The sequence below is a fragment of the Pseudochaenichthys georgianus genome, chromosome 16 (genome assembly GCF_902827115.2).
Source record: "Pseudochaenichthys georgianus chromosome 16, fPseGeo1.2, whole genome shotgun sequence".
In the NCBI taxonomy this organism is placed as follows: Eukaryota; Metazoa; Chordata; class Actinopteri; order Perciformes; family Channichthyidae; genus Pseudochaenichthys; species Pseudochaenichthys georgianus.
The window spans coordinates 25,454,373-25,480,805 of NC_047518.2; the positions used below are offsets into that span (position 1 = coordinate 25,454,373).

Below are 26,433 nucleotides of genomic sequence, written 5' to 3' on the forward strand. Positions count from 1 at the left end.
CAGGTTTATGGTACGATGGCATTTACGAGTAATTAGTTGGCTCAAATAAATCTGTTCTGTGGTCACAATCAGACAAGGCAGAATGCAGAAACGTTTTGGTAGATTCTTTAGTTTTTTATTTAAATAAAAAAAAACATTTGCACATTTGAACAATATATTTGTATTTATTTTGACATGCATTTTGAAGCATTTAGACCTTGGTTATGTTTTAATGGTAGATTTGAATACTTTATAAAAAAACATTTGCACATTTCAACAATTTGTTTGATTGACATGCATTTTGCAGCATTTAATCCTGGGTTATGTTAATATAAAAGAACTCCATCATGGCAGGTCTGCAAAGGTTTTGCGAGAAGGCGGTGCAACATCTTTCTTGTCCTGCTCCTTTCCCATGCCTTCAAACATCAAGATCCTTTAATGTAAAACACAACATGTCAGTTACTATATTGTACGACATTTCTATTCATGTTTTAACTTTAGACACAATAGAGATTACTTTTTGCATTAAAATAATGAACATCACATGACACAGATCAAGCAGATACTTTAAATGCTTTTCACACTGAATACATTGTTGCATTTTAATTTATATATTGTGATTAAAACTCACGTGGATTTTTAGCAGTTTTATCAGCTAGATCAAGGATTGAAGATCATCATCAAAAATAGCTTCAATTATTTTTTTTAATCATTTTGTACTTAATCTCCCTCCTTGTGACCAATTTTCTGAATGTTCTGACTTACAGTTTGAGAATTGCATTTTTTTTCCCAAGCATCATATTCAGGAAGTTGTTGTAGCTTATCGTTTCTTTAGATGTATCTCCAACCACCTCTGACATCATCTTTTTCAGCTCTCGGTGAGTCTTGGCCAATCCAAGTTTTTCCAGCATTTGTTTTAACCCCATTAAATCTATAAAGATCAAAGACAGCCAATACATTCAAAGTGCTTATATAGTATGAATATGTTAAGATGTTGTGAGTCATTACTGAGAGCAAGAGATGCAAACTGTAGCAAAAAATATTTTGGGTTTTATGATCGGTGGCGTTTTACCTATTTCTCCTTGGTCGTTTAGATCAAACTCCATGTACTTCTCTGTGATAAAAGCAAATGTAATTGTATTCAAATTGTATATGTTTGCACTAAATGATAAGACGATTTCCTGATAAGCGATTGGCAGCCTTTGAATACTCACTTTTAAACATTTCAAGCTTTGAGCTAAGGTCTTCCTCTTCAGCATGCTGGGGGTCTGACAGATAAGTCTAAGGGTGATAATAAAAAATAAAAACAATACAACTGACATTAGTTTGATATTGCACATATGTCAGGCCCTTGTGGGTAGAAAAACTATACAAAATCCATGTATCGCTATTGAAATTGGCTGACTTTGTCTAAAGATATCAACACACCTCATTTATAGACAGCAGTCTTTCTTCCTGTTGAGACTTGAGAAGACCATAGGCTTTACCTCCTGTGAAACAACATAAAAGACAACATTTAAAAAAAGTCAACTGACAAACATATTTGGAAAAAAAAGACAAACTGACCTTGTGCATTGTGGTCCATTTCTGTGCACTGTGCTGAGAGGATGTGAACTCTGGAAGTGTGAAAAGCTATGATGGCGTTTCTCTTTATCAAGCCACAAGAGGAAGTGAAGTTACAAAGTTTCAGTTTGAATTAGTGACATTCCTCTGTTGCATTTAAGGCGACAGTAAAACAAAGGTCAGTTGGGTCAGGTCGGACCCAACTGCCCATCATAACATTGACACACACTGAATTTGATAAGTAAGAAAAAACCCTGTTGTATTGCAATAAGAGAAGTTTGCATGCAAGATACCTGATGTGTAATGGCTGGGACTATCTGACTTTACGGACTCTAATGCAGTCTATATAGAAGGGAAATGCCGCTCCACCAGTTACAAGAGTTAAGATTGTAATTGAGGAAGGACGATTGTGTTTAGGAACTGAGAGCAATGCACGTGAATCATTTTTAGACATCTGTTTATCAGGAGTGTTTGAATAAAATCAAGTCTGCCAGCCACTGAGCCTCTTCACTGCAGCAGTTGGGGGTTGAATGCCGTGCTCAAGGGCACCTCAGTGATGGGAGGAGCAAGCTTGTTCTTCTGTTTCACTTACACATTAAAATGCAAGCTTCATAAAAAACTTGACAACACAGAATTTGACTAATTTAAGAAGCGACAATGCACGTTAATTATTAAAACAATTCTAGTTGATCATGCATGTGTGCCATATTTAGCCATAGAGGCTAATTTTCATTTGCAGTTCATGGCATTAAAAAAAGATAGAAAAATACATGAGCACTAATACAAACACATAAACACACAATAGACAGAAAAACACGTACATTAGCACAAATAAATATAATAGGCACAGATCATTTGAAAAATAAGGATGAAGCCCATAGTCAAAAAGCTCTTATTTTCAATTTGTCAACTAGATGCAATGTCTTATTTTTGCCACATGGTGTCTCTATTGGTCACATAATCAGGTAAAACAACAAGTAATGTTTGTCTCTGCAGGTATCTTCATGTGATGACTTCTGTGTGATTTAGAGAACTGAGAATAGGAGTGAAAGGTCTACCAGAGAATAACACTTTCAAAAGCCATTCCGCTACATTACTCAGAAAATGGCACAGTTTTATCCACAGCTTCTCCTGCTATTATTGCTGTTAATATCAGAGTGCAGAGGTGAGTAAGTCCCTAGATATTGTATTTACCAAATTCAGAATGTCCTTTATTTTGTATAGCCTGGATGCAAAATAGGTATACACCAATTGTGACTGTATTTAAAATTGAAGGGTAGCACATATCGTTCCCTTTTTAATAGCTGATGTAATAATATGTTTGACATCTTCCTTGTATTGTGAAATCTTGAATCATCTGCTTTACAGGTCTGACACTAAATGTTTTAGTGCGTGCTATATGAAAACCCTAAATACAGGTATTTTTCTTAAATAATCCTATTTTTTATCTATTTTTGTAAAGGTGGCTCACCAGTGATAGTGTCTGCTTCTCTAGAAGAAGATGTAGTACTCCCTTGTTCTGATCCATTAATGACGGATAAGAACACGTGCTTTAGAGTCAAATTGACTAAACATGCAACAAATTCCAGTCAGATGAAGGTGATCCTTGCCAGACCTGAAATATCCAAATGCAAGGATGCTCAACGTGTGAAATGGCAAGCTGATACAAATGGACAAATGTCTATTACGCTGACAAAATCACAAAAATCTGATGAGGGACTGTACGGATGTGAAATCTGGAAAGGCTGGGATTCTATTCTTGTTCAAAACATATCTTTGAAAGTGAAAGGTAATGTCACACTTTATATCTTTCTTATTTTCACTCTCTTCAAAATATCTCCCTCTAAAGTATGACACAAATCTATCCTCTTTCAGACTGCAAAAGCCTCCAGCCAGTAAAGGCAGCTCTCAGCACCCCCGTTACCCTGAACTGCCCTGTGGACATAGCAGCAGGACAACAAGGACCCCCAAATATCTCCTGGGCAATGCTGAAAGCAGGCAACCCGGTACCTGTCAACTCTAAAACCACACATGTGACATCATTAACTATCGAGTCTATGAATGACAATGACAGCGGTTGGTACAGATGTAATTACACGCTTGATCAAACCCAGCGCTGCTTTGACATTAACCTACTGGTCCCAGGTAAGATTTTAAACTATTTGGTTTTTATTGCTGACAACAAATGAAAGTATGCACGATTCCAATGTACCTTTTCTGTTTCTTTCAGAAGAGGAACAAGTTGTTGTGGACACAACGGTTCCAGGTACTGCAACAAAACACTAATATTTTACATCTGAATTAAATTGCATGAATCATTTTGTGTTCAATCTGCTATTGTAACTAATTCAGGACTGACAACCAGTGAGATTAATTTGGAAAGAGATAAGAATGGGATCAGTGAAGTATTTTTGGCAGTTGTTGTGGCTTCAGTCATTACTGCGATTGCCATAATGGCTGCCCTGATGGGATTGTTCATCTACTGCAGACGTAACTCCCAGACAGTTACACAGCAAACTCAGAGGCCCCCAGCAGGTTTGATCTATCTTTTATTTCAATCATTTTCTTGAGCCTCCAGTTTGCTTAAGTGTAAATGGCTTTTTGTTCTCTTGTTGTCCAACAGGTTCTCCTATTGAGTATGGTGGTTATGAGATTGTGAACACCCTTTCAGAGAGTGAGCACCATCTTACTCTAACTATTTTCATCAGTCTAGTAACTATGACCGCTTTGTGTTTGTTTTCCACTTCTCTGACAACCTTTTCACTGTATCACACAGACAGTACAAACGATCGATTCAACAGTCTATACCAACACTTCCCAGATGAAAGCCAGTGTACTTGTGAGTAACTGAAATTATAACTACTTTTTTAAAATCAAGTATATCCAAATAGACAAATAACACGATTCTGTCCTTCATTGCAGTCTGGAATGAGTAGTTCTCTGTCTACTCAAGACATAAAAGAAGATTGACCTTGTGATTCTCCTGCTTATATTTACACATCATAAACATGTAACATCTTCTAACCTGTAAAGTGTTTGTCTTGTGAGGGAGAGAAACTAAGACGTATATGGAGCAGCATGGAAAATGTGTACACTGTGAAACATGAACAATGCTACACTTTGAATGTTGAAAATACTTTAACACTGTTTTGTTAATTCATCTAATCATCTGTATTCATTTAATTGCAATGAAGGCCTGTTGAGGATTACAAATGTCGTTTAATATGTTATCCAATTTAAATCAATATCTGTTGGATTTTCAATGATCATTAAAAAGGAGTCATAAGAACTGATCTAGAGTTCTGTTACAAGAAAGTATTCTTATTTAAAACAAATGGATAGTTGTAATCAATGTAATACATTTTTATTATGCTTTAGTTTACAGCCTGTAATAAATCATAAAAACTGTCTGTTGTGGTGACAGCTCCTCTTTCGTAAATATGAGTCTGTGTAGAGAATATCACTGGAATATCAGACACAAAGGTTATTTTATAATTTTTATCTCTTACCATTCCAATACTTGGCTGTTCATTTTCTGCAAAGAGAAAACAGCAGCCATTTAGGTATAATTTCATTATCATGCAGTAGATGTACTAAAAGTTGTGCAGCTCCTTAACCGCTCTCACTACCTGTATTTGTGTCCTCTTCATGTAAAAGTCCAATGGCAGACATACACATCAGGAGGGCTAGAGGAACAGCTACCCTAGCGTTTGCAGAACTGCAGATGTGGAATAAATATCACTTTTAGTTTCCCATAAACATTTGTTGAATTCATTTAGGAGAAAAGGCAACATTAGCACAAGGTATACACTTATGGTCAACAGAGCGCCATTTCTTTGACGCCATGACTCCCCCCTCTCTTTGTATAGAGCAAGTTAATTCACCAGTAACAGAAAGCACTGGGAGAAACAGCTTGTTTAGAAGAGTGTTATTGACATGTATTAAACCGCTCTGCCAGCTATTGTGGCTTCCTCCAGAACCAAAGTAAATCGAAGTCTTTTCCGCATTCTTTAGAGCAGGTGAGCACACAAGTCAATGTGAGATTATCTCCTCCTGGCACACACTCTGAAGTAACTGTAAAGACAAACATGATAGAAAAGGATTTAATAGCAAAGTAAATACATGCTCTGTATTGGCACTTATAGAGTGTCAATACTCACCATCGAGGGTATGCAGCCTAATTTTGTTAAACACCTTTTGCTCATCTGTAGAGTCTGAACAGTGGTATTATCCTGCATTTAAAGCCCACACTTTGATAATGACAAGTGATGAGTCTTTATTCAAATGCAATGCCTCTGTTTGGCCTCCATAAAGCGAGATATTATCATCTGTCAGGCAGTGTGCGAACTATACCACGGTCTCCGGGGGAGCCGGGATTTTATTTATTTTTGCGGGGGTGGGTAATCCGTGCATTAATAGCAACAGCACAGACATAGGCCTATTATAAAGAGAACATCTGGTGGTGCCACAGGTCTACCTTTACATGAAACGTCCCGATGGATCATGTTCATGTCAACAGATTTCTCGAGCATATAATGGGCTACGCAAACTTCAATCAACTTGATAATAAATAATCCACGGACCACCAATGTAACGTTTGACTGTTTAATTAAATCAACTTAAAATGACTCAAAAACAGGCTACATTGTTTCACATGGGCTATAGCCTATTACGGCTGTAGCCTACACAGAGCCGAACACACGCGATAAGAGCAGCAGCGGCACCAACCATGAACAATATTAATATTAATAATACAGCTATAGCACAACACAACCCTCTCACTGCCCGGAGAGACGCGACGCCACACACACTACACAACGGCTCGTCTTCTTGTGTCTCTTCAGCCCCCAAGTTAACGTTAGCTGGCAAGTTAGCACTAGCACTGACGTTAGCTCCCTCCTCTCTCGGTTCTGTTGTAGCAGCAGTCACAACGTACGATATGCTCCCGCCAGCTACATTCGGTTGGTCTTCTTGATCAGGTTGTTTGGCCGTCTTTTTAAAGCAATTGCCCAAGGTATGTTGTTTTTTTCTTTTCGACATGTCAGCAGCAGCAACAATGCCTGGTAAACATGCAGTGCTAACTAAACGAGCTTGTGAGTGAGTGGGTAGTGGGTGGAGCTGCAGGCAGCGTGCACGGTGCAAGCAGGCGACACATTTTTCATGAATCATAAACTCTAAATATAATTTTATTTTACACCTTTGAGAAAAAAACATGCCCAAAATGGAATTTATTATTATTATTATCATATCAGTATTTTAGAGAGCTCCCCCCAAATTTCACAAACCATGTTCCCAGGGGAGCTCATGTCACCACTAGGGGAGCTATAGCTCCCCCTGCTCCCCTCCAGTTCGCACCCTGCTGTCAGGGTCAACCTGATCTCACCAGAATGCGTGACTCCACCACGACTCCTTAACACTGCATTGCGTGGTGGACTCACGAACTTTGTTACATTTACGTGTCTGCACCACGCAAACAACCCCAATGTAAAGTGAATGAGGCTCTTTTGTCGTGGTGCACACACGCATTTCTACAACGTCCTGCAGGGAGCTTTTATTCTATAAAACGTTTTTAAAATATACTTTATAGCTTGTAGTAACTCGCGGGAGGCTTCTTTTATTTTATTTGTATTCATAATAATTTTTATTTTTCGTCAGAATGTATTATGGTGCATTATTTACGATTTTTTGTTCTCAAAAAACAGTGCATTGTGTTAATACAACTGGGATTTTATTAAATTAGTTAGTTTTTAAGGAAGGCAGAGCTTCAGCTGTGTCCAATAGATTGTTCCCTTTAGTTAACGTTTTTTAAAAGAACATTATATTCCTATTTGATCATGTCCCCTTTATTGTATTACGGAGAGCAATGTGAGCGTCCATTCCCATTGGATAACGGAGGATTTTACACCCGGAAGTAAGTATTCCCCTTACTGTCGATTAATTTTACAGTGCCATCTGCACTACTCATCAACTCAAAAACACCAGATTATCCTTGTTGATTACACAACATTGATTGGTTTAAATTGTGTACAATGCTTTTGTATTTTCCCCCTTCGATTCCGAGAAACAAATATGTGTTCAGTTTAGGATGGCCGAAGACACTACACTACCCAGAATCCTCAGCTATCGGTTGGGACTCCACCATGTGCTTTGCTTGACAAACCCCGTGATTTGTCCTCAACCTCTGTGATTGGATGTTGGAGTGGCAGTGCGCGAAGTGTACGCTGAGCGACAAACAGCATTTTTAAATGGAATGAAACCCATCACGGCACACTATTCAAAACAGGAATCGAACGTCTCCTACACCCAAAATATAGGCTACGTGTTGAAATAAAAAATATACATGTAGATATTATATATGCAAATATACATATTCAAAAATATATGACAATGGAATATGGAATATCAAATATTGAACAGATTATATATGTGTACAATATACAGCGATGTTGTATTAGAGAAACTATGGAGCAGAGAGTTCTCTTCCAGCCAGAGGTGATTTATTGTACAGAGTTATTGCAGTGGGCAGGAATGTGTTCCTGTATCGGTCCTTGTGACAGCGGAGCTGCAGCAGTCTGTTGGAGAAGGAGCTCCGTTGACTGTCCAGCTGCAGGTGGAGAGGATGGGTGGGTTATCCATCATGGACAACAGCCTGTTCAGTGTCCTCCTCTCCACCACAGCTTCAAAGGGGTCCAGCTTGATGCCGATGACAGACCCAGCTTTCCTGATCAGTTTATTGATCCTGCTGGTGTCACCAGCAGGATGTGATATGTGATATGTGATATTTCACATCATTAATCATTCTGATTAATGATGTGAAATATAAACAACCCTTAAAGCAGACTTTAGTTACACCTGAGTAAAATACAGGGAAGGTGATTGTCAAGTGCCAACAATCAGGAGAGATATTTGATTGGAGGACTGGCTTATCTAAAGCCAGTTGAGTAGCACTTGACATGTTTGGCTCTATGAAACCTGATGTACTTATATGATTCTGTTTTCTTCAAGCTTGTATTTTGTTGGTCGAACGCACTTATTGTAAGTCGCTTTGGATAAAAGCGTCAGCTAAATGCAATGTAATGTAATTGGTGCTTGAGAAGACTAAATATTTGTCTGCAGATCCCTATAAAGTATATACATTACTCGTTATTCTCTACAAATTAATTAGTTAATTAAAAACTGTATATAATTGCTATTTTGGACATCCCTTTTCAAGATTTCAATATTACTCTAAACGTGTAATAACGTGCTTTAACCAGTAGGTGGTTTGGGTTAAAAAGCTGTCAAGTTTACAGTGTTAACAAAATAAAATATACTGCTGTTTCTGGTTTAGTTTACGACCGATATATTCTGTTATTGTTTTGATATTTGTAACACAAAAGCGATGGAAAAACCCCACAGCAACACAGAAAAGATAGTCTTAACATGAGTAGTTAATAAAAAACAATAATATCAAAACAAATTATTACTACTAACTTTATTGTGAAATTAAAACAGAACGGTAAAAGAATAGTTTCCGGTCTATTTTGAGGCCAGATCTATGTAGATAAAGAAAGAACTACGACAGATGTGTACTATTTACAATGCATTCATGTGATGACTTTCAAAGAGTAAAGAAAGCACTGCTGAATAAAGTATGATTTATCTTTTACGAAACGTTTTTTTCATATGGAATGCAGTTGGAGGTCAACCAATCACAGAGCTTGAGGCAACGCGGAACAATAGCTGAGGATTCTGGGTAGTGTAGTGTCTTCGGCCATCCTAAACTGAACAAATCTTTGTTTCTCCGAATCGAAGGGGAAAATTACAAAAGTATTGTACACAACTTAAACCAATCAATGTTGTGTAATCAACAAGGATAATCTGGTGTTTTTGAGTTGATCAGTAATGCAGATAGGACTGTAAAATCAATCGACAGTAAGGATAATACTTACTTCCGGGGTAAAATTCTCCGTTATCCAATGGGAATGGATGCTCACATTGCTCTCCGTAATACAATAAAGGGGACATGATCAAATTGGAATATAATGTTCTTTTAAAAAACGTTAACTAAAGGGAACAATCTATTGGACACAGCTGAAGCTCTGGCCTTCCTTAAAAACTAACTCATTTAATAAAAATCACAGTTGTATTACACACAATGCACTGTTTTTTTAGAACAAAAAATCGTAACTAATGCACCATAATACATTCTGACGAAAAATAAAAATTATTATGAATACAAATAAAATAAAAGAAGCCTCCCGTGAGTTACTACAAGCTATAAAGTAGATTTTAAAAACGTTTTATAGAATAAAAGCTCCCTGAAGGACGTTGTAGAAATGCGTGTGTGCACCATGACAAAGGAGCCTCATTCACTTTACATTGGGCTTGTTTGCGTGGTGCCGACACGTAAATGTAACAAAGTTCGTGAGTCCACCACGCAATGCGGTGTTAAGGAGTCGTGGTGGAGTCACGCATTCTGGTGAGATCAGGTTGGTCAGGGTCCTTTCACCCCAGAGTTGCGCTAGACCTTTTTGCTGCCCGTCATTTTGACGGCCTGGATCGTAACATTTCCGTCAAAATCCATTATTACCCGTCGGTCTGTACACAACTCTGCTGGGGGGAAACACGCTCGTGAACTGTCAACGGGGGGAGGGTGGGAACGCACATTCGTGAATTGTTCGCGCCGGTGTTATGCCGTGTTATGCCGTGTTATGCATGCCCACTGCACCTCGCGGGAGCGCGCCACAGCGTAAACAAAAACTCACAGACATTTCAATGATTTGTACGGCAAAGTTAGGTTTGGAAACTATATCACTTCCTTTTTGGCGGGCATGCATAACACCGGAGCCTCGCTGCGGGGAAGCTTTGGCGCTGTTCTGAGTTTGTTCTAATCTGTCAAAATGACGGACTGCTTTCAGATTTGTCCGTCATAGACGGAAAATATTAGGTTAACGCAACCTCTGTTTCACCCACAGCCCACTTCACGCCCACGCTGAAGGAGGAAGTGTTTCACTTTCAACATGAGAGTGACACTGACTCACCCACTGCAGTGAACACTTCCTCTATGCCATCTGAGGGGAAACAGAGGTTACATTGTGTGCATGGTCAACCACATTGTTTATGTGGAATCTGGAAATGGAGTTTGGTACCTTTGTTGTTGTATAAGTGATGGTGGCTTTAACCATTTCATTCTGAGTCAGCTGGCATTTCCATTTTCTGTGATGGACTGTACGTTCTTTAGTGATGATCAGTTTAGAGAAGCATTTCGATTTGAACTGAAATCTATCCCCGTTTAATGGTGTATTATCTTCTGTGATCCACTTTATATGTATCCCCGTTGTTACAAGCAACAAGTTCTCTATTGCGGCTTTCACACCAGCGCTTTTCAGTTTCTAGCTCCGAGCGGGAGCTTTTCTGGTTCAGCTCCGGTTTCCCTTTTCAGCTCCCGCTCTGTGCACACCGCCCACTGGCGCCCCAGAGCTGCCCTTGCTGCGTCATGACGTCACCGTTTACATAGCTGATTTGCCCCCCAACGGCAGCCATTACGGCAGCGCACAACAACAACAACTGCGTTGGGTCGATGATCGTGTTGCTTTTAATCACACGAAGCCAGAATAAATTGAATAACGACTTCTCCAACCTTATACTTTTCTCCAGAGTGCCGTGGTTCATTGTTTATTAATGTGTTTCTGCAGCATTTACCGACCGCTGCAGTGCTGGCTGCTCTTCCACGGGAGTGTATTCTCCCGTTAGCTCCCGGTTAGCTCACACTGCAGCGGCCGCTCTAAAGTATTCACTGTCCGACTCACACAAGCAGCTGATGCATATCCCCAAGTGAATGTGTGTCAGTCTGAATTGACACTGTTTGGTATCACAACGCTGTTATGAAAGTTTCTCTGGTATAAAACGGGTGATGTTAGCATAGCAACCGAAGCTAAACTGACTACTTGCATCCGATAGCTGCAATAATACAAAACAACACGTCTGCCTCTCTCCACAATGATCGATAACAGTGAACGGATGGTCAAAGTAAGGCACAAATAAACAGAATCACACGAAGCCTGGTTAGTGTTGCCTGACTTTATAAAGTGTGTTTATAGGCACTACTGCTTGTAGGCAGGCATAACAGTCGACCCATGGGAGGTGGGTTTAGTTTCCTGCACGCCTCGACGTAAGAGAGACGTAAGCGACGTCACCTCTTAGCTCCAAAGCTCTTGCCTCTGGACCGACAATTTTTTGGAGCTGGAAATGAAGCGGATTCCGGAGCTAAGAGCCGGCGCAGCTCCGGTGTGAACTGGAAAACCCGGCGCTTTTCAGGCTCTAGCTCAAAGGGGCATCAAGCCTACATATTGAGGAAACACTGGAGTTCTATTGTGTCTTCCACAGGATTCAGGTTCTCAACAACTATAGGAATGAACATTATTAGTTCACACATGTGACTACTGTGATATTTAATTGAAATTGTTCAAGAATGGTTTGAGTCACTTACCTTTAAGAATCTGAAGTGAAACATTTGAATTGAGCACTCCATTGTCACAAGAGTAAAGTCGTGCATCACTGAGGACCAGGTGGTTAATCTTCAGAGAGCAGCCTTTTAGCAGGTCTACCCGTTCGGGGCCGTCACCCTTCCAGCTTTCACCACCTCAGTGACTGTATGAGACTCTCCTCCAGCCATGTTCCAGTTTACAGAGGAGCAGTGTTTGATTTGAGGGCATGCCACATGGTAAAGTAATGCTATCTCCAAGTAAGGCAAACATAACCACATTATCTGTTGGAAAGGACAACATTTTATTTTAATTCCCATGTCATGGAAATTGTTTGAATAATCTCATTTACTTTGTGAGAGTACATTTTAGTGGGAAGTTGGTCGCCTCCATTATGAACTGATCTTGTTAATAACCATGTTTGGAAGTAAAATAACATTGAAATTACATTTGCTTCAGAATATTAGTAAGACAAAAAGTGTCATTTTAATTATTAGTAGGCTAATAGGACTACTTTTAGACCTATCTTTTGAAATCCTATAGTAGCCTAATTTACTTTACTAAAGTCACATTCGACGGCCTATATAATCCGTATCCGCAACATAATGAAGAATTGCGTCCTAATGGGAGCATTTTTACCACAAAGAAGGTTGAAATGTGGCTACTGAAATTAAGCACCAGTTTATGCAGCACGACAGTACGCTGGGCGACCCAAATCAAACACACCCACAACGTTTTGTGAACAGGTGCATGCTGGGTGTGGCTAGCATGCTAACATCTTAAAATGTTAGTAGTGTTTTCTGGCTTCTCTGGTAAACTTCTTTCTTCAGTGGGATAAAAGGGCATGCTTTGATAATGAACGAGCTGAGGAATTGGACCTGGTGCGGATTTGTGGAGGAGTTTTCGGTGCACGTGTTCAGAAAGGTGAGTACAACACACATGGACCGTTATATCCCTGCAAATCAACATTGCAAGTGGTTGTGTGCATGCTCGATTGTCTTTTGTTTGTGTTGTCACATCTGTATGTCACGGTAATGCATTAAAGCCTACTTTATATAGTACAGTACTACTGTACTCCTACCCCCCACCCTTCAATAGTGTTGGTGAATCCCTCTTTGATGCACTATTATTGTATTTACTTGATGTTTTGTGGTTGTCCTCGACTGAAGAAGTCAGTCAACACTCATACAATTTAATTGACAGATCTGTTCAATGGAAAAAATTATGTGCTCATAAGTTTCTTAGAAATAAGTATTTTAGCATTAAGGAAATAAAGTAAAACTGTGAAGAATTGACTAAAGTAATCTTAGTCAACTAAGACCACCATTACCAATTCATAGACTATCCAAAAACAAATGGCCTACAACATATTAGAAGACATTATATTCTATATATTTACCAAATGACTGAAATCCAGCAGCTGCCTGAGTGAGAGAATGACGACAGACTCTTATCCATGAAAAAGATGCCATCCTTCTAATAGAATATGTCTTCTCCTAGATTGTGTTGCTTATTCCAATATTGCTAAATCCTCTGATGACAGAAGTGTTTTAAGTCACATGTTAAGGAAATGAATCATTTTTTATTTTAAGACTGGCCCACAAGAGGCCCATGTTAATCTTTGCATGGTACGCCTTCAACTCTATAAAAAAAACTGTGGCCACTATACAAACAAATGCCTACTGTGTGCTTTAAATGTAATATATGTATATATCCCATTTCTATCACGTGTGCAAACAACAAAAGCCTCTAGTTATACACTGGTATTGTGGTTGTCTTTCATCAGATTGATGCAGAACATAATTAATGTATAAATGCTACACACACTTTTACCAGATGTGCCTTGAACCAAGGGAGGAGGAGTGGTAACCTCAGAGTCAACTGGACATTTTCTTCAGGAGGCACTTTCTGTAGCGCTCTCAGTGTTGGTCCACAGGGTGGTGCTGTCAGACTCTCTTACATATATTCTATTATTCGGTCTAGTATCTTTTACCAATTTTCAGTGTACAATTTCTAGGTTTGAATCTATTTTTTCATTCAAATGCAGCTTCACTTGAACTGTTTTTATTTGATCAAGATATCCTTCTTACGGATCCTTCTTGTTTATATTTTAGGAAAAATGTGATTGATGACTCATATAATTTCCCCCCTCCATGGGTGATTCTGAGGCTGATTATTTTACATATAAAATCTTTATGCAGTTTGATTCACCCTTTAATACTAAACAAATAAACAAATGTTTATATATACATCTCAATATAGATGATTGAATATAACCTTTTAACACATTCGGAGCTATAAACCCAATAACTGACCATTTTAATCAGGATATTTAATACCACAGCCAAATGTAAAAATGTGTTGATTAGAGACATACCAATGAAGGTTCTGTAATGATACTTACATTTAAAAGTATTTGTTTTCACAGAAATAATATGTGTAAGCAACAAGCAAGCAGTACACCCTCTGTAGTTCAGGGATTAGTCTCAGGCCTCCGACATGCTACAACTGTGTAGGGTTTGACCTTGAGGACAACACTGGCAACCCCTCTCAGGTCGGGCAGAGAGGCTTTATTCTCAGGAGGGATGAAATGGAAATCTCTCAGCAAGTAGGCAGTGAACAGAAAGAGCTCCATTTTGGCCACGGACTCCCCCAGGCAGAGCCGAGCCCCCCCTCCGAAAGGAATCAGGGCACGGGTGGAGCCTCCTCCTCCTGCCAGAAATCGCTCTGAAAAATAAGAGAGTAGCTACTTTATTTGAGATCTGCTGAGCCAAGTGAAAGGAATGCACTTCACCTCACAGTTGGAACAGTACCTGGTTTGAAGTTGTATGGGTCAGACCAAACTGCAGGATCATGGTGAGCTCCAAAAAGATTAGGAATGATGACTGTGTTCTTCGGGATGAAGTAACCTGCAATACTAAACATGCGTAGGAGTTATACATTTGCACTAATGCAAAGTAAAACAGTGTTTTCATCCATACAAGTGGCCTTTGTGTATACCTGCTGACTGAAAGACCTGATGTCAATATAGTTATCTAACCATTAGTTAGCATTTTTTCAAATCTGGATCCAGATGCAAACTTAAAAACCTGGAAACAACACATTTATACAAATGTGTTGCTTACTAGCTTTTTAATATATTCATGATTTAGCTGATTTGCAAAAACAAAGCCCATGCATAACTACTTGTTGCATACACCATTTAATGCAATTCATTCTTCATCTTAATGTATGCATTGCTTCAAGCAGTGTGGGTAAGATTTCAGAATTCACAATGCTCTGGTATTGGACCAACAAACAAATATTATCAGTGTAATATCGGATAAACATGGGTTCTTGGCAGTTTTCGAAACTATCTGCAATGTACCCACCTCTACCAATGCCAGTAAAACAATAGGATCTTTATACACAAAATATCTCGGTAAGTAGCCACTTGTCTTCAATCATTTCATTATCACTGCACATGATTCAGCTGACCTGCTGTCTCTGATGGCTCTGTGTGGCACAGCCAGTGGGGCGACTGGCCTCAGTCTGAGCACCTCGTTGATGAGAGCACTCAAGACAGGAAGTCTGTGTCTGTCACTGTACTTGGGGTATCGTCCCTCTAGTACTGTGCACATCTCCTCATACACTTTGGTCTGCACCTGAAGATTTAAAAAAGAGCTTAGAAAGGCAATTAGATCATCGCCCAGTGTGTGTATATATACAGTGTTTAATGTGGAGATGTGCCCTGCCTCTGGCCTGTGCAACAGGAAGGCCACAGTCCAGTTGAGCCATGCTGCAGTGGTCTCTGTTCCCCCGATGAGAAGGTCCACAGTGGCCATGTGAACATGAATATCTGTCAGGCGCTGAAGACATTTTGTTTAGTATTTTTCATAGTACATTACATTTTCAATACATTTGATGTCTTCAGTTAAGCTAACTTAATTCCCAGTGCAATTTGAATTGTGCTCTCCTAGAATTATGTAATTTGTACCAACCACTCCATGTTCTGTGTTGTGCTGTTTTTCAAGGCCCTGTAGGAGTGATCCTGTGATGGCATCCTCATGTCTTTTGTCTTGTGACTGCACATGTGACAAAGCAACAGCTGATTAAAATATATATATCAGGAAAAAACAGAGCTTGGATACATCCACTTTTCTGGATGCATACACAATGAAAATATTGGGTTTGTTGCAATTATTTAACTTTGGCACTATAATACAATTTTTAAACAGACAAAACAATCTGATCTCCCCAAAGGCTACTATAGTGCAAATGTCTCATTTTATGATTGTGACATTTCAATATGATTTGTTGTCATTCTTTTGGCATCTTTGACATTTGTTTTTACTGACCTTGTAATTGTTGAGATGTTCCTTTATAATTTCATCTCTCTTGGCCACCTCTCTCAGAAGACGGGAAAATACAGGATTGGGCAATTTCTTTGAGAGAACAAATTACGTAATCTGTGAATTCTCACTCAAAATATGTTTGTTGGTTTTTCCTGTGATCTTTGGTCAAGAATGAATATTTACTGACTCTGAGCAGTGGAAAGGAGTCCAGAGCAGAAATCCAGGAGGAGCCCCACAGGGCAACAATCTCATTCAGACAGCTGTGCAGCTGCTGCAGCTCCGAAGAAGTCTTATTATACTAGAAAACAGATAGAAAATATAATTTTGTTTCATTTTTTAACATATCCTAAGAGAAAAATGCACTGTTCAGTAACAGAATAGTACATTATGAATGCACTAATCGAATGTAAGCTTCTAAATAGGGCAACCAAGCACTGGTATACGCCACAACCTCAACTGTTTATTGATGCAAAGCAGAATTTGCAATCCATCTTTGACCCTCCGAGGATAAAACTTTGCTGTGGAAAGAAGGATACTCACTTCTTTTCCAAAAGCCAAAGTGGTGATGACATTGCTGGCTGCCACTGTGAAATCCTCTGAGAGATCTACAGCGCTGCCTTGATAGTCCATCAACACCTAAACAGTGAACAAACAATGCTTTGTCTTTTGAGTCTGACCACTCTGGAAATACCCCCAACATCTTGTTTGTTCTGCCATCAAATACAGGCCATTATGTGTTTTCAAATAGTGAATCCGCTGTTGTATAATTACTTCTCTTGTGTTCTGTACCTTTCTCAGATGCAGCGCCTGTCTTTCAATCACACTATGCAACGATTTCTGGCAGCAACGCTGCAAAGCACTGTGGACGAGGCGACGGTGTGCCCTCCACTCCTCATTATAGTCCCCCAGAGAGATGGTATGCCCTCCCCCAGACACAATATCACCTAATTCAAGTCAGCAGGGGTTAAACAATGATAATATGATTATGCACACACTGCAATGCATACATTGCAAAAAGCTTCAAGCTGTTTACCTGTGTATGAAACTGGTCTCCCTGCAAAGTCTGACCATTTTTTCACCAGTTGCTTCTCTTATGACTTCACTACTGTTTAGTACCACCATGGCTGAAAAACACAACAGGGTTTTGTACTATCTAGAGAAAACATATTTTAAAAAGTTGTGCAAAATCCATCAATCTGAAATAAGATGTTTACTTGTGTTTCCACATTTCAGGCGGTAGATGTTTCCATACCGCTGTGCCAGATTGGTCAGGTGAATTGGCAGATGATCATGTGTCAGCTCCATCATATTGCCTATCAGGAAGAAGCTGGGAGGACCTGGGAGGGAAGGAGACGAGGAGTGGGGGAGCAACTGATGGAGATTCTGCAGCAGTCCAGCTTTAACTACCGGATGAAAGATTTTGGAAAGAAAAAGGTAAAACGAGGAATGCATAATAAAATCCATTAGAACTCATCCAGGCCAGGGGTTTACTATTGTTTGGTGCTTTAAGAAAATGTCCTGTTCATTTTATTGTACAACTAGTTTGTTAAAATATACAGTTAATGGAAACAAATAGATAAATACCTGTTAACTTACTTCCCTTGTGGTTTTCCTTTAAAGATGTGTCTCTCTTACAAGTAATCAGTACCATCAACAGCAGCAAAACTAGGATCACAGCTCCCACAGTGATCACTGATATTTCCATTGCCATTATGTGTCTTCTTGCTGGTGTCCCTCTTCAGAAAGGTTGTCAGCACACTGCTTGCCCCACTTATAGTCGGCTCATCACTATCTTAGCCAGTCAGGTTAAAACAATGTTGATGTTTTCACTCAAATCAAGGACCTTTGACTATTTTGTATGTCAACAAATCTGATAATGGATGAATGCGACACATGAGACAGAGTGACAAATATAGCTAGGACTTCCTGAAGGGCATGATAACACTTCACAGTTTACGCAATGGTAAGTTATGCTGGCATTTGTTTTCTTTAAACCCAGGGTTTGAATTTTTTAAATCACTGTTACAAAACCAAAAAAGGACACGTCAGACCCACATTAGCCACATTTATTCCAATGGAGTGAGACAGTGCATATTCAATTACAGTAGTAGTGGGGTGGCATACTGTGGTGGTGCTCAAGAAGGTATTACTCAATACACTGTTGAGATGGAATGGTCAGGCAGAACAGAGGATACAACATTTAAAATAAAACATTTTCCCTCTCTTTTGGTGTATTTCCAGAAAATAACAGATCAGAAAAAAAGGTTTGGAAATTGAATCAAATGTACTGATAGCTGTCGTTAAAGCTATCGAAACCACTGTACATGCAATTTCAGTTGGAAAGTGACATGCAGCAACTGTGAGATCCACTGTCTTCTGGATTTCTGAAACTTTTATTCTCTGTCAGATGTATTGAGACTGTCCTTAGCCATGGGTGACAGGAGAGAACCTGGCTGGTCTGAACTTCATCTCAGTGAAGGCAATGGAAGAGTCTTTACCTTTCCAGTCTATCCAGACCACTCCCTGTGTCAGAACAGAGACAAAAAGTGATGTTAGGTTTTTGTATCATAGAAGATGTTTAAAGTTCAATAGTATATGCCCAGGTTGATGAAGTGTACCTGATTATTACTATTGATGCTGTGAAGACCGTTGAGGTTGGTCTTGTAGCAGTTCTTGTACCACCAGCCTCCCATGTAGGCCCTGGCACAGTGGATCCCCAGAGGATCAGTGTCCTTGTCGCGGGTTGAGAATGGACGTCCATTATGGTACCTCATGGAGTCACCTGAGAAAAAGTGACATTAAGATATGAATTATTCACGTTTTAACAGTATAATATAGTTTAAACTGCACATTTCACATTCAGTATGGTTTTTACCTGCAGTTCCAGTGTAGCCAGACACTGCAAGAGTGTAGTGCCTCTCGGCTGAATCAATGGTGAAGTTGGCGTAGTGAGCGTAAGCGGTGTCATTTCCAGATTGCAAATCCACTCTCAGACTCACAGGGCCAACACTGGTCAGGTTGTGAAGGAGCTCATTTCCTAGTAGTGGTAAAAGGAACAGTTGAGGCAAATGTATTCAAAATCTATATTCTGGTGCATATGTGATGAAAATAAGGACTTGATGTATCTGTACCGAGCCAGAAGTCTTCGCTGAGGTTTCCAAAACCAGCGCTGTATTCACTCCATGTTCTGTAGAAATCAGTTTTTCCATTCATCCTCCTCTGGAAAACCTAAAAACACACATCAGATGTTTACTATCAAATCCATTCTGCCATTTCCTCACCACAAAATATTCAGATATCAACTGTTTGTCACCGTCCAGCCGCCGCCATCAGTCTCCATGTCACAGTAGACTCTGACTGCTCCTCCCTCTTTTCCATCCGGGTAGATATCCACCTCTCCTGACTGCAGAGCTCCATTGAGCAGCTCCTGAGAGCACTCGGTAGGGAAGGGGAAACGCAGATTGCCTAAGGTATGAAACAAAAAAAGAATAACTTATAAAGCTAAAGTATTGGTAGGGCAGATAAGCAGGGACTGTGTTAGTTGAAGTACAACACCTGTGATGAATTCTGTAGTGACAACAGATGTGTATTGTCCTTCTCTCTCGCCTTGTACCAGAACAATGTAGCGTGACATTGGCAACAACCCTGTCAGCTTATACTCTGTGGTGGATTGATCCAGGATCACCTCCTAATGTATACACAAAAAAGCACACTTAGTTTGTAAGTGTCATTCATTTTTTTAACTATATGTGAGAATGATAAGTGAATATTATTCACCTTTGTCTCCTCTCCTGCCACCTGGTAGATCAGTCTGTAGCTGTAATAAACCACAGTGGATGTTCTCCATGCTATCACCGCAGAGCGAGTACCCACTTCACTGGCTTTAACCACTGAGAGACACAAACATCTTTTTAGTAAGCAAACGATACACACAAACTATGCAGACAATGGCAAGGAAACAATCCCTGTCCTGGTAAATGTATTCCCTTTTCTACTCACGATTAGGTGTGGTGAAAGTAGTAGAGATGGCCATGCTCTGCAGACTGTCCTTCTGACTCAGCACTTTGACTGTGTACACCGTGCCTCTCTGCAGACCTCTGAGCTGGTGCTCCACTGAGCTTCCAGACAGCATCACTGTCACTGTCACATTAGGAGCTGTGGCAAGAAGGATACATAATAACAGTATTTCATCTTGAAAACTTTGTTATTTATCATTCGGATAATATTGCCACACTGACTTTTAGAGGACTCGTAGCTGATGATGAAGCGGTCTACTTTCCCCAGACTTGGTGTCCATTGCAGCACAGCTTTGGTATCTGTCACATTGACAACTTGCAGATGTGTTGGAGGAGCGGGCACTGTAGTGAAGAGTCAATCCACAATGTGTTTATATGATTTTCATGTGTTACGACAAACAAAAAAAAGTGACTGTAGATATTAGAAAATGTATCTAAGTACCTGTGGTCATAAGGGATGTTAGGATGTCACTCTGTGTTCTGCCTTGTGTAGTCGTTACAATGATAATGTAAGAGGTTCCAGCAGACAGCTTTGACAGAACCACGTAAGATTGATGAGACTCCACGGTCACAAAGCGGCTCTCCCCTAACAGAATAATCACAATTATCACAAAGAAAAAATGTACTCTTCCCAATATAAAAAATCCCCACTGACGGAAATGTAGGGGATTTTGAGCTAAGGTGCAGTATAAATGCAGGGCTTTGACAAACCTGTGATGATGTTGGTGTACGTCACCCTGACGCCTGAGAATGTGGTCTTTGGTTTGGACCAGGAAACATTGAGGGAAGAATCTGTTACATTGCTGAAAACCATCTCTGTGGCTGGCTCAGGCCCTGAAGACAGAAAACAAGGAGAGATGTTGCTGCTCCTGTGCCTGCTAAAAGGAAGGAATTATTCTTAAAATAAAAACGTCATACAACTTTATTTTACCTGTAATTGCAGTTGCTTTATGAGTCTTTGATTTCCTTTCAGCTGCAGAGCCATATACTTGAAGAACATATGCTGTATTTGCCTGAAGGTTACTGAACTCTACAGAGCGCACGCTGCCAGGGACCATCATAGAGATCCTCTTTGTTTCAGTTTTGCCACTAGCTGCAGCTGCTTTACCAGAGGCAGCAGTTGTGTTGGTGCTCTCACTCTGTACCTGGACTTCAGTTGTGTTCTTAGCTGTTGAGGCTGCGTCTCCTTCGAGCGCTACTTCTTCCATTTCCTCGTGGTTCTCTTCGTCGCCCTCTGTTCGGGGCTCTGTTCTGATCACGGTGAAGTTCTTGAACATCCCTTGTGGTGCTGACCATGTGACAGTGAAGCTGTAGGAGGATATGTTTACGACCTTTACAGAGCCTAATCCAGATCCTCCCGCCTTCCTCGCGGAGTCATGGGTGGTTGATGCCAAAGTAGAATTCACTTGATACTGACTCTTCTGTACGTCTTTCTCTTTCTCAACTTTGCCAGCGCCAGTGTTTCTGTTGTCTACAGATTGCACATTTGTGGTTTCTACTTTTACTTTCTTGGTGCGTTTAGGTCCAGATGATTGAGTTACATTCTTCTCAGCCAGTGTGGACTGCTCCATGGTCTCCTTCCCTGTTCTGGTTCTGTTTGCTCCAACACCCTTGGTCAGAATGGTCACAATTTTAGCTGTGCTATTAGATTTCTTCACAATACTCAGAGTTACATTCGTTTGAGGTTGGTCTTTTAGCTGGTTTGTTTTAGGATGTGCTTTATCTTTGGTTCCATCTTCAACAAGCTTATTGTCAGGTTTTTGGAGAAACTTTTTAGATGTTGTTTTGCCTTTGCGGGCCTCTTCCTGCTTTCTGCCCTCATGTTTCAACAGAACTTGACCAAGTGTTTGGAGACTGGTCTTTTTGCCACTTGTCTTTGTAATAGTGATTTTGTTAACGGAGGATTCTTTTTTAGCACCTGCTTTAGAATTAGCAGCCACTTTGGTTTTAGTGGTGGTCTCTTTGACGTCAGACGCCTTCTTCTGCTCTTTCTTCTGGACAAGTGTGTTCTCTACTGTGTTCATTTTCTCATTCTTGTTTTCCTTGTCTTTGTTCGACTGCTTGGTCATTGTTTCCATGGTTACCTTGACCTTTCCTTTGGCAGTTTCTGAAATTGCAGAGTAGAGGTTACAATTAAAGTATGAATGAGAGTTAAAGATACAATTATCTCACTTACAATTATGTGCCTCTAATTAGGGCTGCTCAATTAATCGTATTTTAATCGCAATTACGAATATGGCTTGCAACGACTACGAAAACAACGTAATCGAAATAAAACGATTATTTTTTATTATTATTATTACTTTTTCCTTTCAAATATATATATTTTTTTATTGGTTTTTCAGTTGAATTTTTTTTCCATAATCGAGCAGCCCTACCTCTAATGCTACCAAATCCAAATATTGCAGACCTTTTACTCTTATGACACTCAGCTCCTTGTGCACACTTACTGCAGTCTGGCCCGCTGAATCCCTGTTGGCAGATACATTTCCCGTTCTGACACTCTCCATTGCCACTACATCCATTTGGACAATTAGCAGAACATGGACCTGGGCGGCAAGAAAAACAAGCCAAATTACTAAATCAACATTTCTAATGAGTTCTCAAATATGATATACTACTCAATATGACTGAATCCTACATTTCTCTTTAATGGAAGTCATCTCTCTTTCCAGTCGGGCTACGCGTCCTTGCAGCGCAGCCATCTCAGCGTCACATCCCCCACTGCAGCTACCGGGCACCAAGCTGATCTTATGCGTCATCACCAGAGGCTCGCCAGGCTTCAACTTCAGCTCTTTGCCATTGTTTGAGTCACAGCCTTCACTGATGAACACCTTCATTGGTTTTGCAGAGGAAGGCTTTTCTTTGGTAGTGGTAGCGTTGGGAGCTTTGATTGCAGCGAGCTTATCTTTGTCAGCTGCATTTGCCGGTGTTGACTGAGCACTTTGATCTTCTGTGAGGGCAGGCTTGTCTTTGGTGGAAGGAGATTTAGCTACAACAGTCTGATTGACGAGGGTTGTGGGCTTATTTTTGGTGGTTTTAGCACCGGCGGGAGTAGCCTTTAACGATGTTGACTGATTTTGAACTACAGTGGGGGTAAGCTTGTCTTTGGCAGTCTTCCCATCACTGGTTGAAGGTGATTTCATTGAAACGGTCTGATTGACCAAAGGTTGGAGTTTGTCTTTGGTGGTTTTAGCGCCGCTGGCTGAGGCAGACTTTGTGGATGCTGACTTAACATTTGGAGCTACATTGGGGGCAGGCTTGTCTTTGCTAGCTTTCACTTCACTAACTGTAGAAGCCTTTACTGTTGCTGTGGCTATAGTGGATACAACTGTTTGATTGACTGTGTTTGGCTTCAGGGTCTGTTTGGTGAGGGCAGCAGTTGTTTTTGGTTTTGACAGGGCGAAAACTGCATTGGATTTGGTCACGTCGCTTCCTGTGGAGTTTCTCCTCTCATTGGTCGGGGATTGAAAGCAGGGAAATGGGGTGAGAAGGAGGAGAAGTCCTAAAGTAAACAGCATTTTGAACCAGCAGCAGTAGCCTGCGATGGTATTGCCTTTGGTGGATTCTGTATGTATGTTAGTATAAAATTATTATGTCTTCCCCAATATTTGTGTGACCTCTTGTAAAGTGGATTATGCCAAGTGTCTCCTAGAAATGAAAAAACAATGAAAAAGCGAGTTATTACTGAGTTGAATGCATGACATTTTATGACAAATCATTTTAGAACTTGTTTTTTATCCAAAGAAAGGATTTGCACATTTGTTGTTGCCAGCATCACATTCACTGAGTTCCTTTTCACACCTTGTGCAAACTTATACTGACTATATGCTACACAGATCAAAAGAGACCTGACAGCAATGGCTAGAGTCCACTGAGAGAAATGTAACATACAGCGAGTGACATTATTGCATAATTTCTTATTTGGACCAAGAAACACATTTTGGCAAGTTTTCAGTCTTTGTGAAAGGTTATCTTGTCAAAAATAAAAGCACAACACATCTCACTAAACATGTTTCTTTTATGTGACATTGTTTATTGAACAATCCTAATCCAATTTTCTCTGAGCACCAGTGCAAGACATTAGAACCAGTAAGCATCACGAGAAAATATATTGAGTTCATAAAAACTAATATAAAAAAATTCTAAACTGTGTCTACTTATACACAAGACAAAATAAATACACGTGAGGAATTGTAGCAGTGTTTAATCAGCAAATACTTAATTTATTGGCTTGCCAAACTGAGTATACATCTAAATGAGCTGATTTGAAACGGGAAGGAAGAAGGGGACTTGAGCTGGGGGTCTCTGCTGGGGAGACTTTGAGGAGGTAACAGAGCAGCACTGTATAGGACTGTGGGACACTGTAAGTCTTTCACTATACAGAAGGTTACATAATCCACAGAACCAACGACTCATAAAACCACCGAGAGAAATATGTCCAGCTTTGGCTTTAAAACAGCAGAAAGTCAAATAAACCATGCTGTAAGTAAAGTTAGATGTTGTTCCATATAGCAAGAACATGCACAGATAAACTGCCTAATCGGCTGCAGTATCAAATGAATGAATAGCCCCTTTTCATTCACGAAATATAAATTGTTATATTATCACAGTATTAATCTTGATATAATGAAGAAAGCTTAAGGTAAAAGACAGAAGGAATAACAACTCCACATCATCTTGCACGAAGACTAACATATCATATCACCCAATGCAATTAGTGCAGCAGGTCTTGTTAACAGCTGAAACACGGTGTTAAACAACATGACTGTTTCAAACAAATATAACACTGAAAATGATGTTCAACTCTAATATTATAATGAATAAGGAACTTACCAGAATATTGATGTTTCTTGGGCTTTATCTCGTTCTTTATGTTGCTCCCTCCATCTGAATGTAAAAGCTCACACAGACTTGTTGGTTATGATCAGGGAGGAAAAAGGTGAGAGAAAGTACCACCACTAGAAAGGAGGAGAGTGATAAAGTCTGCTCCTACTTAAGGGCCCCCTCCTCTTCCTCCACGCCTAGTGGTCCCACTTTCTCAACCCCAATGACAAATATTGGTATTGGACTTTAAAAAGAGTTGCTTTTTTACACAAATATGAATATTAACAATGATCAAAAACTCTCTTGTATTTAGTTTTCTTGTTTTTTTCCACTTTTGTAATGTGTTATACATCTTGCTGGTAGATTTAACATTTTAACTTCTTCTGATAGAATGATCCAAGAATTGTTGATGAACACATACATAATAAATCACATGCACTTCAACTTTTTGTGTGTAATCCAACATATTTTCCAACATGTATTTTGTAAATTGTGTAACTTTTTATTATATCGTAACTTTTTTTTTACTTTAATACTTTTGAATGCATGTAACATATGTAACATTAAGCTTCCTGTGCTGTAACAACGTAAATGTCCCCTCTGTGGGACTAATAAAGGTATTCTGATTCTGATATAATGTTATCAGACTTTTAGTGAACGTACAGAACGTTTTTCTCTTAAACCCACTCCCAGCACATACCAAGGCATTTGTTTGTCTTCTTTCATGTACTCTAACACAAAAATAGCCTGCATGTTCAGGTTTGTATGGCCGATGACAGTTATTCCAGTGTCTGCCGTATATAACTTGACTTATCCCAGACATTGCTAACACCTAGACACAGCTTTGATTGAATAAAGCCGTGGTCTGAGAATCATGATTCAGCTGGAATACATAGTATAACACTGCAGGTATTCAGTGCGGACTCTGGGGGACAGGAACCTCTCGCTATATGAATTGGCTGTTTGTTGGAAGTAATGAGATGTAACTACTTGGGAGTTATATAAGTGAAACAAGTATCCACCAGATTTAACGAATGCTCTGTGAAGGCTATGAATCTATGACCAATGGCCACCCACTGCCCTACCTTTTGTAAGCCACATGAAGACACATCACTGAAGGGTCTAGAGAAGAAGGGCACAGGTGACCTTTTCCTAACTTTACAGGAGAGCAAAAACAAAAGTGTATATTATTCAAGGTTTTTATATATCTAAAGATCAAATCAAATCAAGTTTTATTTATATAGCACA

General features: G+C 39.8%; 4 protein-coding genes across 4 annotated transcripts; 1 reads left to right on the forward strand and 3 right to left on the reverse strand.

Moving 5' to 3' along the window:
- Positions 1-89: 89 nt before the first annotated feature.
- LOC117460463 (allograft inflammatory factor 1-like) lies at positions 90-13,481 on the reverse strand. The gene is made up of 9 exons (XM_034101882.2): positions 13,408-13,481; positions 5,172-5,260; positions 5,052-5,077; positions 1,546-1,627; positions 1,408-1,469; positions 1,194-1,260; positions 1,052-1,093; positions 745-910; positions 90-412 (listed from the first exon to the last, which is right to left on the reverse strand). Exons 1-9 carry the CDS (start codon positions 13,464-13,466, stop codon positions 325-327), a joined length of 681 nt encoding a protein of 226 aa, XP_033957773.1. The 5' UTR covers positions 13,467-13,481; the 3' UTR covers positions 90-324.
- On the forward strand, positions 1,837-4,950 carry LOC117460462 (uncharacterized). Its single transcript, XM_034101881.2, has 8 exons — positions 1,837-2,707; positions 3,005-3,331; positions 3,418-3,687; positions 3,773-3,808; positions 3,895-4,077; positions 4,166-4,216; positions 4,319-4,381; positions 4,465-4,950. Exons 1-8 carry the CDS (start codon positions 2,647-2,649, stop codon positions 4,476-4,478), a joined length of 1,005 nt encoding a protein of 334 aa, XP_033957772.1. The 5' UTR covers positions 1,837-2,646; the 3' UTR covers positions 4,479-4,950.
- Positions 13,482-14,325: 844 nt separating the features above from the next.
- Positions 14,326-18,092, reverse strand: cyp21a2 (cytochrome P450, family 21, subfamily A, polypeptide 2). The gene is given in 13 exon segments (XM_034101880.2): positions 14,326-14,735; positions 14,822-14,925; positions 15,486-15,652; positions 15,743-15,856; positions 15,989-16,072; positions 16,346-16,432; positions 16,530-16,640; positions 16,883-16,978; positions 17,132-17,286; positions 17,376-17,424; positions 17,426-17,466; positions 17,557-17,745; positions 17,939-18,092. Coding segments are annotated over 13 exon segments (1,566 nt in total). The 5' UTR covers positions 18,054-18,092; the 3' UTR covers positions 14,326-14,481.
- A 335-nt stretch (positions 18,093-18,427) lies between these two features.
- tnxba (tenascin XBa) lies at positions 18,428-23,334 on the reverse strand. Its single transcript, XM_034102203.2, has 14 exons — positions 23,000-23,334; positions 22,776-22,907; positions 21,290-22,465; positions 21,070-21,192; positions 20,801-20,944; positions 20,581-20,700; positions 20,342-20,497; positions 20,120-20,232; positions 19,898-20,030; positions 19,656-19,807; positions 19,474-19,570; positions 19,218-19,379; positions 18,961-19,124; positions 18,428-18,865 (listed from the first exon to the last, which is right to left on the reverse strand). Exons 1-14 carry the CDS (start codon positions 23,196-23,198, stop codon positions 18,767-18,769), a joined length of 2,970 nt encoding a protein of 989 aa, XP_033958094.2. The 5' UTR covers positions 23,199-23,334; the 3' UTR covers positions 18,428-18,766.
- Positions 23,335-26,433: the final 3,099 nt, after the last annotated feature.

Bases quoted from the DNA above. Each gene is read 5' to 3' on its own strand.
- LOC117460462 (XM_034101881.2), top strand. From the start codon at position 2,647: ATGGCACAGTTTTATCCACAGCTTCTCCTGCTATTATTGCTGTTAATA. The intron at 3,332-3,417 runs GTAATGTCACAC...ATCCTCTTTCAG, and splicing joins CATATCTTTGAAAGTGAAAG to ACTGCAAAAGCCTCCAGCCA. The intron at 3,688-3,772 runs GTAAGATTTTAA...TGTTTCTTTCAG, and splicing joins CATTAACCTACTGGTCCCAG to AAGAGGAACAAGTTGTTGTG.
- LOC117460463 (XM_034101882.2), bottom strand. From the start codon at position 13,466: ATGGATAAGAGTCTGTCGTCATTCTCTCACTCAGGCAGCTGCTGGATT. The intron at 1,628-5,051 runs GTAAGAGATAAA...GGCTTGATAAAG, and splicing joins AACAGCCAAGTATTGGAATG to AGAAACGCCATCATAGCTTT. The intron at 413-744 runs GTAAGTCAGAAC...TTTACATTAAAG, and splicing joins AAAAATGCAATTCTCAAACT to GATCTTGATGTTTGAAGGCA.
- tnxba (XM_034102203.2), bottom strand. From the start codon at position 23,198: ATGAAGGTGTTCATCAGTGAAGGCTGTGACTCAAACAATGGCAAAGAG. The intron at 20,701-20,800 runs GTACTTAGATAC...TCTTCACTACAG, and splicing joins AACATCCCTTATGACCACAG to TGCCCGCTCCTCCAACACAT. The intron at 19,125-19,217 runs GTAAAAACCATA...ACTTTTTCTCAG, and splicing joins TGGCTACACTGGAACTGCAG to GTGACTCCATGAGGTACCAT.